The sequence below is a fragment of the Octodon degus genome, unplaced genomic scaffold (assembly GCF_000260255.1).
Source record: "Octodon degus isolate 3935 unplaced genomic scaffold, OctDeg1.0 scaffold00004, whole genome shotgun sequence".
In the NCBI taxonomy this organism is placed as follows: Eukaryota; Metazoa; Chordata; class Mammalia; order Rodentia; family Octodontidae; genus Octodon; species Octodon degus.
In genome coordinates, this window is record NW_004524580.1 from 33,687,059 (window position 1) to 33,706,050 (window position 18,992).

Here is an 18,992-nt window from a genome sequence, read left to right on the forward strand (position 1 = left end):
TGCATTCTTGATAATTTTTTCCAATCTCTTTCCAGTTCAATAGTTCTGTATCCTACTGTGTCTAACCTATTTTTATTCAATCTGTTCCAAGACTGTAAAATTAAGGCTTTAAAAGTGCTGGGCATTTTAATTTTTTTCCCCATTTTTGCCTTGTTCATGTACTTTGATTCACTGTGCTGTTTCCAAGTAACTCTGAGCCAGCAGTTGCTGACCCTTCCAGCAGGTGGCCGCGTGTGTGAGAGCCAGGCGTCTGTCCTGGAGGGGCTGTGTCCCTGTGTATCCTGCTCTTCGTCCTGTGCTCTGCGTCTCTGCCTGCTGCACAGAAATGCCGACCTCAGTGGTGTGCGCATGCGGGATGCCGTGCAGCTTTGGCCAGTGACAATCTCTACGTTGTGTTCTCTTGTAAACAGAATGCCCATAATGCTCCGAAGTTCCAACTGTGTTCTCACTGGGAAGACTCCAGCAGAATTTGCCAAGCTGAATGAGTGTCCCTTAGACCCAGGTTTGTGCAGTGTCTTGGTTGTGCAGCACTTCCATCTCTCTACCTTTGCTTTAGTTCTGCTGTTGCTATTATTTTGTTCTCCTCAAGACAATGCCAGATTTTCTGTTTTATGATGAATTTGATAAAATTACCTTCATAAAACATCAAAAGTTTGCCCCCAAATATATACTGTTAGTCTATTTCTAAAAATGTTTCTTTTTAGTTTTAAAATTTTAATACCTCAATTTCGGATTTATTGCTATATTTTGTTGGTATTTTCCTCCCTTTCCTCAATATTTTCTTTTTATATGTTTAAAATTGAGGAGCAACTGGGCATGGTAGCAAACGCCTATGCGCCTAGCATTTGGGAGGCTAAGGCAGGAAGAGTGCCCAAGCTTGAGGCCGGCCGGGGCTACATAATGAAGTCAAGGGTAGCTGAGCTACATGAGACCCTGTCTCAAAGAACCGGAGGATGATAATAATAATAATAAGTTTTTAAAAATTCAGGAATAGTCACAAAAAGTTACTGTTCAGATGGCCTGAGAAGATTCTAGTACCTTACTTTCAAGCTGTTTTGGATGCAGTAAAAGGGGAGAAAACAAAAGCTTTATTGTTTAAGTTTTTTAAAAATATATTTTTATATTTCTAGGCAATTTCTTTTGTAAAGTTCAAAATTTAGAATTTAAAATTTATCTTTATGCCTTAACTTGTATTTCACATTGATTTACTCTAAGTTCTCATTTTAACCTAGTTTCCATAGGGTTGCATTGATGTAGAATCTTAGAAGATTTTGGGAAGAAGTTAAAGAAGTTTACTAGACTTAACACAGTATTTCATGAATCAAATACATGACTATTTTTTTAGTATATTTGATATATAAAATGAAATCTCTTTGAACTGCAAAAAATGCATATGTTTTATTGAATATAAAATATTCTTTTGGAGACGTAAATGAAGCCTATTATTACCGATCTGTTAGAAAACAGATCCAGTTTTAGTTTGTCAGCTATTGTTAGCCATCTCTGTGCTGACAAGATCGGAAGACTCGGTTATGTAACATGTTCCTTCTTTTTCACCGACTGTATTAGAAGGGGGTGGGAGGTGAAGGTGAGATACATTGTGTCCTGCGTGGCAAGGCTCACTTTCCCAGTCAGCATGGTCGCAGCAGCCCTTCCAGCTTTCTGGTCCCTGGTGGCGCGGTGTTGGGGGGTAGCCCGATCAGAGCACCCGGCTGCCCTTGGCCACGCTGGCCAAGATGAGGTGGTGAGATTGTCTTGTTTTCTTTGGACAGGTGGCTACTTCATTGTCAAAGGAGTTGAGAAAGTTATTCTCATCCAGGAGCAGCTGTCTAAGAACAGGATTATTGTGGAAGCAGACAGAAAAGGAGCTGTCGGAGCTTCAGTGACCAGGTATGGGAGTGCTGCGGCTCCATCCTCAGCGGCCAGGGGCGCCTGCGTTTCTCCGGGTCTCGGCCATGTGCTAGTCTGTAAGCACCACGTGCCGACTCTGAGATTACAGCGAAGCAGTGTGACACACCTTTGCAAGTCAAGGAATTATGCAAGTTGGATTTTCTGTGTATTCATAGCATTAGAGGACTTTTAAAAGAGAAAAATACAAAAGTGTTCTTCAGTTTTTCATGTTCCTTTTCAATGTTTGACCATGTGCATGTGTTTTCCTGCATTTATGTGAGCAGAGGCTGTTTTATACTTGAGGATTCGTAGCATGGGCAGGTGTGATTTAGAACTTGAGGGATAGTGAGTGGTAGGACTCCAGTGTTGGTGGCACCGACGAGATGTAAGCGTGCTGTGCAGCTTCTCCACAACCTGTGGTGCACTGATTGGCTCTGAGTCTTGCACATTGTTTCTGGCCAAGGCAGCTAGCAATGATGGCTGCCTACTGAGTGCTCACTGGGTGCTCGGGAGTGTCCCAGGGACTTTGCATATTTTATTTAATCGCCACCATATGCCTGCTAAGTGGTGTTATCTCCATTGTCCAGTGAGGCTCAGAATCACTGGCTGTTGAGAGGTAGCCTATATTTAAACTGAGATAAGATCGCCAACCCATGGCTGTGCGGTTCTGGGGCCAAGAACCTGACTGAACCCCTAAGCTGCTCTTTCGGGCTGTGCCTCTGGAGGGAACGTTCTTGGCTTCGCCCTGCCTTGTGATTTCCCCACCTGAGATTTGCAGACCGCACTTCTGAGGGTTACTGCGTGGAAGATGAGCACATGCAGGGTGGGCAGCGGAGGGCAGTATGCAGCGGCTGGTCAGTTGTGTCGTTGTTGTGAGTGCATGGCGCTTTGGAGATGCTTTTAAATCCATGAGGAATTTTCTAAGGGATGGAGCGATAGAAGGATGATCCCAGTAGAAGGAGAACCCTTAGTTTCTTTTGGCTTAACATAGTCCAAGACTGTGAATGTTTTATTTATTAATGCAAAACACATGGATTTCCTCATGGTTTTCTCAGCAGAGCTTAGGCTCAGCTTGAGGTTTTTCTCTTCAACAGCGTATAAAGTTGACATAGATACATGGCCTGCATGAATGGAAGTAAAGGGCTGTGGTTCATTCACCCACTAACCCTCTGTGGTAACTACATTTGTCGCGGTGGTGATGAACCAGTGGCACGCATGCCGCAAGCGGCTGTTGATACCACTGAAAGCTCTGTAAGTTTACAGTATTTTCAGTGCTCGTGGCGGTGGTAGCAGGCAGGGGAGGCCGTGTGGGTTTGAGCAGCACTTGTTAGCAAGGACCTCGGTGATGGCTGCTGATCACTGAGCCTCCTCGGTGGATGGTTGCTGCCAGTGTGCGCTCCTTGGTGAGGATGCATTTTAACCAGCTTGGCTTTACCTGTAGCTCTACCCATGAGAAAAAGAGCAGAACCAACATGGCTGTGAAACAAGGACGATTCTACTTGAGACACAACACCCTGTCTGAAGACATACCCATTGTCATCATATTTAAGGTACGGCCACAGCGCTCCTCTGAGAGTGTCAAACAGTCCTCTCTCTGCTTTATTTTCATGTGTAAGTAGAGATGGAGATGGCCAGGAATTCTAGAAATGAAGAGAGTTATATTATAGATTGTCAGTCCTGTGATGTATTTTGCCTTGAAAATAATAAGACTGAGATTCATATATTTTTAAAAATAATCATTTTTCTAAAGAAGTAGGAGTCAAAAAGTACAGAAAGTTCTGTGGTGCTGAGGAAGCCTCTGCTCATCCTGTGCCTAAGCATGCAGTTCTCCTGCGCTTAGCGCTGAGGTCACGGCACAGGAACGGTCACCCCTGCAGTGCTGGGCAAGGGAGGAGACCCCCCATCTTCTTGTTCCCCCCGGCAGTTTGTACAGTGCCATGCACTTTGTAGTTTTGTACTTTGCAATGAAGGATGCCTCACAGTCCAGTGCAGTGCAGTGTGGAGGGAGTACCTAGTGTTCCAGGCTCAGGAAGGCCGGGGTGTGCAGAGGAGAGAAACTACAGTTAGCCAGTGTTGGGGCAGAGGTGACGACGCTGTTAACTGTATGTGGCTCAGTGTAAATTTGTCCCCGTGTGTATTAGTGAGGTGAGTTCAGCAGAGACACACCCAGGCTCTACGTCATCAGCTGTGCTTGTGGACTTCAGCAGCCTCATCCTGCTTTGGTCCCACAGCAGGGGTCAGCGTGGGTCAGCATTGGCCAGCTCAGTGTAATCAGCTGCTTGTCAGTCGCACTACCCTGGATAATGGCAGTGACTCCACATGCGTGTAAGGTGAAGCTTGGTGGCCAATTTAACTGAAGGAATTAATTATTTGGGGAAATATTGAGTAATTAGAATCATTTCAGCTTGATAATGTTTATTTGCCATCATTTAGTTTAACTTCAGAATTAACAGTTCCTGTTCAGCAGTTGGTATGACAGTGGGAATAATCTTTGGAATCACAGTGAAAAAAACAGGATGCCCTGATGAGGAGTTACACTGTTAGTAGAAAGGAGGAGCGCCCAGGTGTAGCCCCAGAGGAGTGCGCAGGGAGTAGGGCTTTCCTGTCAAAGTTATCCCCAGGACTGGTGACAGGGACTAGGCAGGAGCAGCCCCTGGGCATTGAAGGAGGTCACTGGTCCAGGCCTTGAGCTCGAGAAGCACTGTGTCCCAGCTGCAGGAGCACGAAGGGAGCCCAGAGAGTCTTCTGCTTGGTGCAGCTTGATGTGAGTTGAGCTGTGTCACTGAGGGGGGAACGACATGTTTACCAGGTCTTTGTGATAATCATGGCTGGCCCGTGACAGCCTAGGTGCAGAGAGACTTTTTTTTTTTTTTTTTTTTTTTTTTGGTGGAACCAGGGATTGAACTCAGGCCCTTGTGCTTGCCAGGCAAGCGCTTATTCTACTGAGCTATCTCCCCAGCCCCGAGATTTCTTAAATATGTACACTCTTTTCCCTTCCTTTGAGGTTTGTATTTTTTTAAGCACAGGAAATTTTGGCTTTTCTTGCAAGGATCCCCACTGTCTTGTATGCGTGGCAATGAGTAAGGAACACACTATGGAACAAAATAGCATTGCATCTCCAGCAGGGGGCAGTGTATTCCCACGCATGGGAAAGGAAGGCTAGGCAAGCTTTGAACACTGGAAGATGGATGGACAGTGCTGCTTTCCCTAGACCAGGACCTCTGCATTAATTATATACCGCATGTGATGCTTTATCATCATGTAGAAAATGTGTAACAAGTTGCATGCATGCATTAGGTTCAGGAAACTGTTATTAAGTGCTCCTTTTAGCTAGGTGACAAAAGTTTAATGAGAAAGTTTCTTCTGTCAAATGTGTTTAATACCGATGTTCTAAATATATCCAGGTATATAGCTGAGTCATGTTATAGAATGGGCTATAAAGTGAGTTTGTATACTTATATAATTAGTAGTTGCAATTTCTAACTTAACTTCTGTGTATATAATCGTCCTTATATTTTAAAAAGTCACTGAAAAGTCTAGCTACATTTTTGTGTTTTCCAGATCTTTTTCTTGTAATTTTTATAATATCCACAATTTTATATTTTAAAATGAGTTGTGATGCCTCTACGTAAGGACCTGCATCGTCACTTCTAGTGAGTGTCATGGAGAAGGCGCATGCTTGCGGCAGCACTCGTTCCTGGGCTCCTGCGGGGGGCACTAAAGGACGCTGAACTTCTGTCTGTTGCTCCCCCAGAAGTTTTTGCTCATGTCGCAGCCTGGGGTGACTGGCCTCATACGTATGTGTACACGTGCCCTGCTGATGTTCCCTGAGATTTCCCGCCTGCTGATGGAGCTGAATCTTTTTTAATCACTTGGTACATACTGTCAGGTATTTTTTTTCTGGGATGTATCTGTTCCAGTCTAACTAGTAGTCTATGTACATTTAGGTAAATTTTTTAAAAGATCTAGTTCAGGCAAATGAACTAGATATTTTGGTCCTACATGGCCGTGGTGTCCACCGTAGGGATGTTTAGCAAACTGACAGGAACTTGCTTGCTGTCCCCTCCTAGGACTTAAGCTGGGAGGCAGCACGGAGCACTGGGTGTCTTAGAATCAGATCCAGCGTGAGTCCCAGCTCCAAGGGTTAGCCTGTGACTACGCACCGGTTTCCCAATCTCCAAGTCTTAGGTAGCCACGAGGGGAGAAGTCACCCAAGAGAACTGCTGTGGAGCACGAGTGAAATCATGTCACCTTTGAAAGTAGTATGCATGAAAGATGATGCTTTTCCTTTTTCCCTAGTTCTCCTTAGCCATTTACTGCTGAAGTGTGGAAGATAAACAGGCTGGCTGGGAAGGCACCCCATTTCTCTTTCGGTGTTGTGTGGCCCTAACACAGACCTTGACAGTCATTAGGACTTGATGGTTGTCGATTGTAACTAACAATTGGCTAAAAGTGACGAGAGCAGCAGGGTTTCCAGATGACATGCTGAGTCTGAATATGACAGATAAAGCTTTCTAAGACCTGGATCGGCCTTATTCAAGGACTGAATGACCACAAGGGTTCTCCTGCCCATGAATCTTCCTCGCTCTCCATTGTGTATTCAAGCCTTCTGGCTTGCCCTGTGATGGCTCCTGTAGCCTGAGAGTTTGTGTGGGAAAGGAGAGCACAGTTTCATGGGCTGTGTTGTTTATTGGAGACCAACTTATGTGGAAATTTGTAATCTTTAAAAAGAACACTCAGTGGACTAAAGTGCCTGCTCAGGCAGAGCACAGCTGCCAGGTTCCGTCCCCAGTGTGCCGTGCCGGCCTCACCCCCGGGGCCCGCTGAGACTGCGATTGAGGCTGGGTGTGGCGGCGCCCCTGTACTCCCAGCACCTGGGAGGCTGCAAGCAGGAGGATCACTACGAGTCCGATCTACATAGTGAGACCCTGTAGACCCTGCCCTAAATAGAGAAGAAAAAAAAAGAACATCAGACTTAGAGAGAGCCCTTGTGGCTCTCTTATTATCTGCAAGGGCCACTTTTAGGAATAATAAACGGGGGCTTACTTCCTGTAAAGAAGAGTCAGCTGTTTCTAAATACTAGTTATTGTAGACATCACCTTCTGTACCGCTTTCACACCACGTGTTCCGGTGTCGCGCCGTCAGGGAGCCTTCGTTCTCTTGTGCTCATTAGTATTCTTTTTTCTGTCTTTAAGTCGCTCTTGATGGAGAGCCAGGGAGAAGACTTGTGGCACTTTGTAAAGGGCACCTTCCCTTGATTTTGGTCCCTGGCATTGCTGATTACCAAACTGTGAGTGACCTTCTGCCAGAATACCTCCTCTCTGCTATTTGTTCATAAGGTTATTATGTAGCATTTACTTTTGACTTATTAGCAGAAATGCTTTCAGATATCTGGAGTACAAAGAGTTCCATGTAAAGCCAGTTTTCAGATGTCTAAATTAAGTCTGTAAAGCAAAATGGTTGAGCATTCTGTTCGTCTCCATAGCAATGTATCATTTATTTGTAGCTGTGACTGCTGAGGGCTGGATAATTGTAAAGCCAGTTCAGCTTCTGGAGCTGGAGCACTTTTGACATGAACTTGACTGAGCTCTGCCCTGCGCTTCGGTGTGTCGGAAGCGCTCAGCCCTCCTGCAGCAGAGCTCTGGCAGTAGTCACGCTTTCTGCACAGGCAGCGTCATTTGCCTTGTGCTTGGCATAGCTCTGCTCATAGCTGAGACATATTGGGGGGCTGTGCAGTCTCTTCAGATCCATGTTAGAACATTGGACAAATTCATGCAATTATAGAATTACTGCTTAGATTCAGCATCAGGGCAACCTAAAGTGGCAGTCCCTATATCAAGTGGCGGGTTTTTTTCATTACTTTTTTATGTATTTAGGACGGTCTGAGGGTCTCAGTACGTAGATCGGACTCAGTGATTCTCTTATTTTCAGCCTCCCAAGCGCTAGGATTACAGGCATGTGCCACCATGCCCAGTCTCAATGGGGGTCTCAGCATGCCCCAGGGGTGGAGCTGGCACGGCACACCTGGGATCTAACCCGGGCCGCTGAGCTCTGCCTAAGCAGGTGTTTTAGTCTGCTGCGCTGTCTGGCCAGCCCTGTTTATTTATTTATGTATGTATTTGGTACAGGATCTACAGGGCTTCACTACGCAGATTGGACTCTGTAGTGATTCTGTTTTCAGCCTCCCGAGTGCTGGGATTACAGGCAGGCACCACCACACCCAGTCTCCATCACGGCTGACACAGCACGGTACACAGGGGATGGAACCCTGGCTGCTGAGCTTCGATTATTTTTTAACATCAAAGTGAGCAATCAAGTTTATAGTCTTTTTCACTTGGAGATTATGGAAATACAAGTGCAAATTACTAAAATATAGGTGGCCTTTAAGTCCCCTGTATAGATGTTAACTAGTCCATAAAAGCCTGCATTTCCCTCAGGATTCTCTTTCTTTTACAGACCTTCGCTTGCTAGCGCATCGTCGTGTGTGCTCAGGTTAGCGTCTGCCCCAGATGCTAATAGATCTCTGTTAGGTTTTGGTTTTTCTGTTAGAAATGAAGCGCATTGCTAAAATGTCTTTATATCAAAGATACTAGAGAAGCATGGTTAGGTTCTGCCACCAGTTATTTAACTTAGTGTTGCTTTTTTTACAGTTTGATCCTGTAACACAGAGTTGGACAGGAGAAATCACCTTTGCTAGCTTCCACGTGGGCTTCTGTGCCTGTGCTTAGGGCTGGTGACGTGGGGACCTGGGAGACGCGTAGCTGATTGCTCCTGTATGTCAGCGCCGTTCAGAGTAGAGACCATTCGATGCGCTTAAGAGTGGCCTAGTTTTTGTTCACTTATTTAAAAAAGTGGAACTGATCATTTTTTAAATAATTGCCACCCTTTTTTATTTACCATCTTTTTGAAAAATTTTAATTTTGATATCTCAAGATAGGCTCTTGCTATGTATATAGTCCAGGCTGGTCCTGAACTTAATATTTAGTCTAGGCTGCCCCAAACTCATTGTCCTTCTCCCTCAGCCCCCCCGCCCCGTGCTGCAATTACAGCCATGACCACTGTACCTGTTCTTACAGTTGCTTTCCTTTAATGTATGAAATGCTCAGTATTTTAAAAATTTGATAATTTACAAATAGAGTTTATTTCTAGTATCCTTTGAAGTAAAATCATATCAAGTTGGAAGTAAAAAGACTGCAAAAATTGAAGTTACAGAATAATTTGTCCTGAAAATTTCTTGGTTAAAAAAGTTCTGAAACAAGTAAAATTACCGATTGAATTTTCTTTAAAGTTCAAATAGTAAATTTAATTCCAGAAGTTAGCGTATTGGTCAGGTGTGCCATGTAACGAGTTATCACAGTGTCCGCTAGTCGGGAATTGCTGTATTTGTCAGGCTTGTTGACAAGTTAGCACACAGTTTCTGTCAGTTGGGGTTTTTTGTTATTTTTGGTTGGGAATTTGAAGGTTGCTGGACTGCGCTTCTGTCTCAGGTCCTAGCAGTGTCGGGGCTTCAGCCTGGCCGAGAGGCCCTGGAGCTGGAGCTCGAGGGCCTGGCCATCCACGGAGCTCGTAGCTCGGCCTCCCTGGCTGTGGCGGTGGGAGAGAGGCCTTCGTGCCTGCCCTTGGGCTCCCCCTGCCGCCAGGCTCCCCCTGGAGGGCTCAGTTGTCTTGCCACCTGGCAGCTAGAACAAGCGGGAGGCTGCAGCCTTAGCCCTGCATGCTGCTTATTGCCCCTAACAGTGAGCCACAGAGTTAACACTGCAGTCAAGGTCATTGTGAAATTAGAGAACTTTGAGCCGGAAGGGGCCTGGCCATGCTGCCTCGTCACCCAAGTGAAAATGCTCAGCTAGGAGAGGGAGTGAGGCCGTGGGATCCTTGCTGTCCGAGCGGGGCCCTCTGTCAGGATGTGTCCCTTGGGCCCGGACCAGGAGCTAGAGGCCGCTCCTGTGTGGCAGCCAGTGGGTGGCCTTGAGGTCCCATACTGGGAGGCACCACGCAGGGAAAATGGGGCGCTCTCTGGAGGAGTACTGAGAGTGAGACCAGAAGGCTCTGCTGGCTGTGCGTCTGCTGGTACAGTCTGTGAAGAATTTTCACGCTGGTGCCCACTTGCCCCCAGCCTTCGAGAAGCGGATCACGGTGCTCAGATGAGCTTAGCTGGATGGAGGTCCAGACCAGGGGTGGAGGTAGGGCACCTCCAGGCCGTGCAGCACCTGCAGAGACCCATGGAGCCACCTCAGAACACTCAGCGGGCTTCCCAAACCTCTTTGGTGTGTTCTGTTTGTAAACATCTCTTAAGCATCTTTAGGCGTAAAGTGTGGTTCGATAACTGTGGAATGATGGGGTAAAACAGCCATTAGAGAAATTCTTTTAAGTTGAATATGAATGATTTACACTTTTGAGAAAAATTTATCTTGTGATCCAGCTGCCTGGGCCTCTGCTCGTTTTAGTAGTGCGCGTCTTCTGTCCCTGCCCGTGCTTTTCTGCCCCTGCCCCCATGCATTTCCTCTGTTTCCTGCACTGTCTCCATGCCTCCTGGTCTCCTTTTTGCATGATGAAATGTAGAGTATTCAAGAATTCTGGAGATGGGGCCCATGCGGAAAATGCGCCTGTTTGTTTTCCTCTTCCTAATCAACACTTCTGTTGCAGGTTCTTTGCCGCCAGCACCGCTGCCAGTGCCAGATGGCCCAGGGCCTCAGCGAAGAGCTGCTTTCGCTTAGGAGTAGCACCCACAAACAATGCCAAATTAGCATAAGCAAATGTCAGCGAGTTAGCACAAAGCCGGCTCCCTATCTTTTCTCTCCTCCTAGGCCATGGGTGTCGAGAGTGACCAGGAAATTGTGCAGATGATTGGGACCGAGGAGCGGGTAATGGCTGCGTTTGGGCCCAGCCTAGAGGAGTGCCAGAAGGCGCAGATCTTCACACAGATGCAGGTGTGTCCCGGGCTGCCCTCCACCACCCCCTCCTTGCAGATGCAGGTGTGCCCCAGGCTGCCCTCCACCACCCCCTCCCTGGAGCTAACTGCAGCTGGCAGCTCAGTGCCAGCCCTGCCAGGCCTGGGGCTGTACCCATCTGGGAGGGTGTGGGCCGGGAGAGGTGGAGCAGTCTTCAGCATGGTAGAGATCGGAGGAACCCAAGTCCTTTCCTACGTGTCTCATTTAGAAGAGGGATGGATGGCCACGGGGCTTTTATTCATATATGATAGCAGGAACTACTTTGTTCCTTATTAAATAAGGAACAAGTGAGGGTTTTTTATTTTTTTACTTTTTCCAGTACTGAGGATTGAACCCAGGGTCACTCTACCAATGACTTACAACTCTAGCTCTGATTATTTTTGAGACTGTGCCTAGTTAAGTTACCCATACTGACTTTACACGTGATCCTCCTGCCTCAGTTTCCCAAAATGCTGGGATTACAGACACATACCACCATGCTGAGCTTTTTTTTTGAGACTTTGGCAGTTTTAATATAGAAGAACTTTTTACTATGCATTTTTTCCTTAGTATCTTCCGCGCGCGCGCGCGTGTGTGTGTGTGTTGCTGGAAGCCAAAGCCAGGGCCTCACACATGCTCAGCAGGCACTCTGCCACTAAGGTATATATTCCTCAGCCCTTAGTACTGTGTATGTTCTCTGCTTGGTTTGCCTTAGGCATCCAGTTGTGTGTGTTCTCAGTCCTGTTTCCTGGACTCCAGATTACAGTCTCAGATAGCAAGAGAGGTCACATGTAGTCCCTGTTACCTCTCTGGGTCTTTGTTGACCCTTTTAGGTGAATTTTAGGGTCTCAAACATGAAGACAGGGAATCTGTGTGTCCACGATAGTGAAGGTGCTGCCGCTCCTTTCCTAAGTGGAGAAGTCTGAAGGCCGTACTTTAGTACGTGTGTAGAATGCTGTGCTAAGGACTCGGCAGCGTTCCTCGTAGCTGCGCCGAGGTAAGGATTCGCACCACGGAATCATAGCGGCCAGTTCTTATTTGTCCACTTGCATTGTCTGTCCTGTGGGGTCCTTATGGCCACACGTGCATTCCAGGCTGCTATTTTCTTGTCGCCCTGGACGTCTCAGTGATAGTCTGTTCGTGTGTACTCTGAAAGTGCATCAGTCCCGATATTTTTGTAGACTAAACCAAGCATTTAAGAAGGTTCATTATCATATGTGAGTGTGTATATAGTTCCAAAGCACAAATCAGTAGGATTACTCTCAGCACTGCCTTCCTCTTGTTCTACAGTTAATTAATAGTTGACTGAAATAATGGGCTAAGCGGCATCAGGAACAGGTGTTTGTGTCAGAGGATTCTGTTTGTTAGGCGTGAATCTTGGTTGCCAGGAGGAGGAGTATTGCTCAGGGGCTCTAAGACCATAAAGAAACAGCATGGAGGATGCCCCAGGAAACAGAAAATAGGAGTCCACCCTGTGCACAGGACTAACAGCTTCGGTGTGGGGAAACTGTGACTTGACACTGAGCCAGCCTCGGCCTTGCGGAGTGAGTCCCTTCATGGCCTCCATAATGAGATCCACTATGCATTTTATTGCAAACATCGTCATTGTTGGTTAAATAACCCCAAGTGTTGTAAAACTGTCTGAGCAGGGGTTAACAGTGGGCTGGAAACGCATAAACTTATTTCTGGTGAATAGCTACTGACAGAGAATTTCAGGTAGCTTAATAGATCAGGCCAGTGACAAGATGGAGGGAATATATAATTAACTAGTTAATAGAAGAGAGACAAATGTTCAGGCTTCCAAGTGAGGCCATGACTAGAGGAGCTCAGACTGTGCACGGTGGGGTAAGGTGTCAATGGCACTGCAGCTCCCGAGTGGGTACAGAGGCAGGGTGAGGCAGATGGCCTGTCCACTGAACACGCATTCTCAGTTACGAACTCGTGAACGTTCTGCGCTGCTGTCAAGGAAAATGTAGGAGGGGCGCTGTATTATGGAATAGAAGCTTTGCAGATTTGCGTTGTGATAGATTGCTTACAACTTGAGGCTTGGGGTTGCTTTTGTTTTGATTCCTTTCTTTTAGGCTTTCCACCATTGCTTCTGTCTGTGTTAGCTGAGTAAGGCCTACACCATTGCCGGGGCGCTGGTGTGCTGATGAGAAATTACTTACTGCTGTTCTTAGGGGCACAGGATGCGCCGGGGCTTCGGTATTGTTTCCTTGTGAACACAAGGCTGCAACGCTGGCTGGGATGCCCTGACGGCATCGCTAGGTGGTCTAGAGGATGCTGGCCCTGTGCTCCACAGGTAGGGCTTCCTTGTTCCTGTGTTGCTTCCTGGGAGAAGTGAGAAGCTTCAGCTTTTCTCCCAGGGAATTAGGAAGTTAAAGATTTGATGATGACAGTTCAGTTTAGGGCCAGCCTAGCTGCCATCTCCTTGGGATTCCCACCTCTGCTCACTTGCTGCCGTTGACTGTAGCCCATGGCAGCAGGTTATGTTGAGGGTTTGTCTGGGGCTCTACTGACTTTTTACAGGGCAGATCCTCGGATTGATGTCCCAATCTTATTGCCAGGTTTAGTTGCAGGCTCTGTACAAACATTAAGATGCAAAGAGAATGATGACAGAGTTCCCACATGGATATGGATAGGTAATGAAATGTGCCTGCATGTAGGCACGAAAGTACTGAATTTTTTATGTGCAAAGAATTAAGAGTAGCAGAGAAAGAGAAGCAGGGTGTGGACCGGCTTCTTCCACATTCTGCAGCCTAAACAAGGAATTGATCACAGGGGTGGAATTCCAGGGCTCCAGGTACTACCCCTTGCTTCTGAGGAACTGAGAGCCAGATTTTTAAAAAGTACGTGCTAATTATAGAAGAATGATACGGTCTTCTTCTGGAAAAAGTGTCGTAGTGTGTGTGGAGGAGCACACTGTAGCGTTTATTTTCGTTGTCCTGGTAACTGCTGATGTTGAGCTCTCTGGTGTGTGTTTTGGCCGCTGTCTTTGTCGTGAAGAGTTCAGATCAGTTCTTCACACTCCTTACTGAGTTGTCCTTTCTGGCGACTGTTTTCCATTTCCTGTTTAAAGGAATCTTTGCCTACCTTGAGATTAGGAGTATAGTCTACAGTTTCTTGTAGAAGCTTCATAGTTTTATTTTTTGTGTTAGATTTAAAATCAACCTTAGGGCTGTCCAAATAGCTCAGCAGACTAAAGCACCTGCAAGCAGGGCTTCGATCCCCAGGCCTGCTGTGCCGGCTCCTCCCCCGGAGCATACTGAGATGGTGATTGAGACTGGGCGTGGTGGCATGCGCCTGTAATCCCAGCACTTAGGAGGCTGTAAACAGGTGGATCACTACAAGTCCAATCTAGTAGTGAGACCCTGAACACCCTGTAGACCCTTCCCTAAAAATACATATAAAATAGGATAAAATAAACCTTAATTTTTCCACTGGGTATGAGGTAGAGAGTAAGGTTATTGTTCTTTTTTAACTTGTTATGGTTTGTGTGTATTTGTCCCCCCAAAGCCTCATGCAGTCATAGGGCAGACTTCTAGAATTTGTGCTTAACTCATGATCCACTGGAATTATGGGTGTGAGTACTATTCCCAGCCTGGGGCACACAGCCTGAGTGGAGCTTAAGGGAGACAGACTTCTCTCTGCTGCCATTGTTGCTGCTGCTCCTCCCATTTGCTTTCCTGCTCTTGGCCACCGCCATGAGTGGCTGCCCTCTTCCATGTGCCTCCCTGCCTCGGAGCCAGCCGAGTATGGACTGAAACCTCCAGTAACTATGAGCTAAAAAAACCTTCCTTCCTTCATTTCGAGTGTCAGGTATTTGTCCCAGCAATGAGAGAAGAGTAACTGAGACATAACGGTATGAATATTTAGTTGTTTTACCACCATTTCATGGAAAGCCTTTCTTTCTCGTTGAAGTTCTTTGGCACTTTTGAACAAAATCAGTTGACCGTGGAGTCTGAGTTTATTTCTGGTCTCATCCTCTTCCATTGCCTGTCATTGACCAGTGTCCCTGTCCCTGTTACTATAGCCTCATAGTTGAAATTGAGTAATGTAAGTACTACAACTTTTTTTTCAAGTGTTTAAACTATTTCTTTGCATTGTTATGTAAACTATGGAATCTGTAACTGAAAATCATCTGATCTTCGTTTTTTAAAAGGCCTGTTAGGAATCTGATTAGCAGTTATAACCTTCAGTTTGAGTTTATTTTCCTTCAGCAGTGGTTTGTAGTTTTTAGTGTGGTCTTACTTGGTGTGCTTTTTTTTTAAGAGAGAAAAACACCATCCCCCAGCTCTGACTCTGAGTGGATGATTAAATGGCTGTTTTACACACATGCGCACACATATACGCCTCATACTAAGCTATATTTTCTAAATTTTCCATAATGATCAGGTGTTAATTTTATAAGAGGAAAAACTTTTTTTTTTTTGTTTGTTTGTTTTTGTTTTTTGGTACTGGGAATCGAACTCATGACCTTGTACTTGCAAGGCAGGTGCTGTGCCGCAGAGCTGTGTTCCCAGCCCCAGGAAAAGCATTTTCAAAGTACAAAGTGACCCAGTGTACTAGGCAGTGGTTACACTCTTCTGACACTGATTCATAATAAAAGTTGATTTCCAACTACTCCTAGGGCAGCTTGCTCACCAGCCAGGGCCCTCCAGAGTTCTACTGTTGTTCTCTTCCTGTTTCTTGCGCGTGCCTTATGTATGAATGGATGCTTCATGAGGGATCTCCAGTGATGTGGCATTCAAACACTCTTTCCTGTTTTTATAGGCATTAAAATACATAGGAAATAAAGTAAGAAGGCAAAGGATGTGGGGCGGTGGACCAAAGAAAACCAAGATAGAAGAAGCAAGGGAGCTCCTGGCCTCCACCATTCTGACCCACGTGCCCGTGAGTACCTTCTGCAGCTGTGAATACGAGTGACTGTGGCAGCCGCGAGTGTGCTGCAGAGTTGTACGGACATGCTTGTCCGTGTTAAGCACGTTACTTAAGCAAGAATTCCAGGGGCCTGCGTGCTCACTGGAGTTGCCTAGCAGTTCTTTGCGTTCAGAACGTTAGCCGTGTGGCGTGGCTGGGCGCCGCCCCCTGGGTCCCCCCTTCTCAGGTACTTCCTGTTCGTGTGGATGCGTGAGCACTGCTGCCGGAGCTCATGGATCAAAGGACAGAGCTAGCACTTTGTATTGTTTTCTGTACCAGGAACTGAACCCAGGACCTTGTGCTGGCCACACGGGTGCTGGTGCCACTGAGCTACATTCCCCAGTCCATGTTGTCTGTTTTTAAAATTAAAACATGCTTGCAGTGACTTTCCATATGCCTTATTGTGGCAAAATCTACCCAAATTAACCATTTTGAAAGTATGGTTCTTTGCCATTAAGTACAGCCATCATTCTGATAAATACTGCTAAACGCTGTGTAAGTGTCTTCCCCAGGCCCTGGCTTCTGGAGTTGACTGTTCAGCTTCCTTCTGTCACAGTGAAGTCCTTGCGTGAGCACACCAGCTAGTGATTTGCCTTGTCACCCGGCTGAGAGCAGTGCAGAGAGAGCCACATTCTGGCTCCCCAGCTGTGAACCAGTGCACGGGATTTATGTTCGGTTAACTTACTAAGCAGATTCGCTGTGTGGGCACACAAACCCGGTGCACCATAGGTCCAGAGGCTGCACTGGTGCCTTGGGCCAGCTCTAAAAGAAGGGAAGGGGGTAGCTCAGTGGCTCCAGCACCTGCTTGGCAAGCGCAAGGTCCTGAGTTCAATCCCTAGTACTAAAAATAGAAAAAAACTTTTGTCTATGGGCTGTGGAGTTATAGAGGGCCACCTGGCAGCACTGAATGTGTTCTTCTACGCTAGATGCCCTCATGGGTGAATAACACTGCCTCTGGTGCTCCCCTTTACTGGCATTTATGTGTTCTTCATGCCATCCAAAGTGGGGTTTTTTTGGCTGGCTCAGGATGCCTTCAGGGCAGGTCTGGTAAGGCTTGAGGATCTGGGGATCAAACCACAGCATCCTGATTGCTTTGTTTAAGCAGTCATTGAAACAACTGAGCTAATGGGCTCCCCTCCTCCTTTTTAAAGTAAATTTCTTTTTTCTTTTCTTTTTTTTGGTGGAACTGGGGATTGAACTCAGGCCCTTGCACTTGCCAGGCAAGTTCTTACTCTGCCGAGCCATCTCCCAGCCCCAGTGCCGTCCAAAGAACCAGAAGGTCCTTAACAGCAAAACTGAGTCCCAGCTGAGTAGTCAGCTGTTCTGGATAACTGTGAAGTGATTTGAAACGCAAGACAGCAGAAATGGGTAGTGGAAACCATAGGAACTGTCGAGCCAGAAGCATTGTTCAAATTCTGATATCTTCCTAACTGGTTTTCTTAGAATCTGACTTTTCTCACCTTCAGCGTTCTCAGTGTAGTGAGCGTGGCGCTGCCCGCTCCGGGGCTGCTGTGACCAATCAGCAGTGTAGTGTATGTGAGGCTCTGATCCCTGCTGCCCACAAGGCGCGCTGTGTGCAGTCCTGCGCTGCCTCCCTGTGTAGGACAGCCGTCAGGCCGTCCCGGACCTCGTGCGCGGCGGGCTCTGCACAGCTGCTCATTGGGTTCGTGTGGGAAACCTCGCGCTTTGCACTTGTACACAGGCCTGAGTTGGTTCTGCCTGATCCAGTGAAGAGTAGAGGCAGAGTAGATAAACCAGGACGCATACCTTCATTTTCCAGAGTGATTTAGGACCGTATTTACCCATATATGATATGAAAGGGGACTTTAAGAGCTATAGGGACATTTGACTTAAACAGTGACGTATTTTTCAGGAAGAATACAAGTTGCTCGTCAGATCTCAGTGTGACATCTAATTTTGTGATACAGCATAGGACCAAGCTTGCCTTGAGTTGTCTGAAGTTAGTTAGAAACCCTCAGTAACTAAGCATTACTGAGGTAAGGAGGACTTAAGGATGATGCATGCTTAGAAAGCACCGGCTTAGGTGATCGCAGCGAGGGAGATGGTCAGGGCCTTTGCGGGTGCATCTCTCTAGAGCACCCCTCCCCTCACTGGCAGCATCAGTGCTGCCCCGGGCCTGCTGACATAGCAGGCTCTGGGGTGGCCCTGCCTCCTGGCCCAGTGACTCTGGTGCCCACCACTCCACTCACTGGCCGGGTGCCGCCTGAGTCTGGCCCTTGTTCCTCAAGGTAAGGTTAAACTTCTGAATTGTTCTGTTCTGTCTTTCTCCTCCGTGTGATAGCACCTCACAAAGAAGTATCCAAGCTGCCGTTGCTCCTGGACCAAAAGGTGATGGCAGTTCCCACTGTCCGCATGGCTCAGATCCATCCTGGGAAACCGTGCTGACAGCAAGCATGTCTGGGCACAGCCCTGGACTTGCTTTGCCGAATGTAGTGGTCACACAGTGAGGGGGGGCGATGTGAGTGAGGGTGCCAGAGCCATATTCGGTGGGGACATTTGCTGTAAATGACACACCCTACCTCTCATATGTGTCTCAGGGGAGCCTGTCAGTATTTACATATGTAGGAAGGCTGAAGCAATCCTAGCTGAAAGCTGAAGGCCTAGTTAATGAAAATTTGCTTCATTTTTTTCTTATTCATAAGCAAAGTTAATTCAGCAAGGAAAAGTACCTTTTTCTTTTTCTTTTCTTTTTTTTTTTTTCTTTTGGTCTTTCTGAGATGGTCTCACTATGCAGATCAGGCTGGCCTTGAGCCCACAGTGATCCTCTTGTCTCAGCCTCCCCACTGCTGGGATTACAGGTGTGCAACTCTATGCCCAGCCAGAAAGGTAGCTTTTTTCACCTGGCCTCACCGAGATCAGAAAGATACAGTGAGCCATAGAACTTTGTAAGTATTGAGGATATGGCTCCTTTAAAGCTGTCAGGTACCGTGGTGATGATGTTTTGGAGATAAGGTGTTGTGACGGTGGACAAGAGTTTTCTGTTTGAAGACTTTGATCATGTAATTGTTTTGTGATTGTAAGATGACACAGGAGCTTTTAGGCCTACTTTGTCTTTTACCAGATTCCAAATTAATTTAACAAATTCCAAAATTCCCAGTGATAGAGAATAAATTGACTGGAGAAGAAAGAAAATCCCTTTGAAGGAAAATGAGCTGTTTGGAACACAGGTGAAATCCTAACAACCTGTGTTATTTAGCAACAGTAAATGTGCTTGCTGTTCTAAATTTAGATGTG

At 46.6% G+C, this 18,992-nt stretch overlaps 1 protein-coding gene across 1 annotated transcript in view; it reads left to right on the plus strand.

The window, feature by feature from the left end:
- The window catches only part of Polr3b (RNA polymerase III subunit B), a 97,749-nt gene that overhangs the window by 12,877 nt on the left and 65,880 nt on the right, over nucleotides 1-18,992 (plus strand). The window contains exons 7-11 of the mRNA XM_004623858.2: nucleotides 411-502; nucleotides 1,773-1,890; nucleotides 3,332-3,440; nucleotides 10,695-10,817; nucleotides 15,591-15,710. Coding sequence (XP_004623915.1) covers nucleotides 411-502; nucleotides 1,773-1,890; nucleotides 3,332-3,440; nucleotides 10,695-10,817; nucleotides 15,591-15,710 — 562 coding nt within the window. The remainder of the gene's footprint in view (nucleotides 1-410; nucleotides 503-1,772; nucleotides 1,891-3,331; nucleotides 3,441-10,694; nucleotides 10,818-15,590; nucleotides 15,711-18,992) is intronic.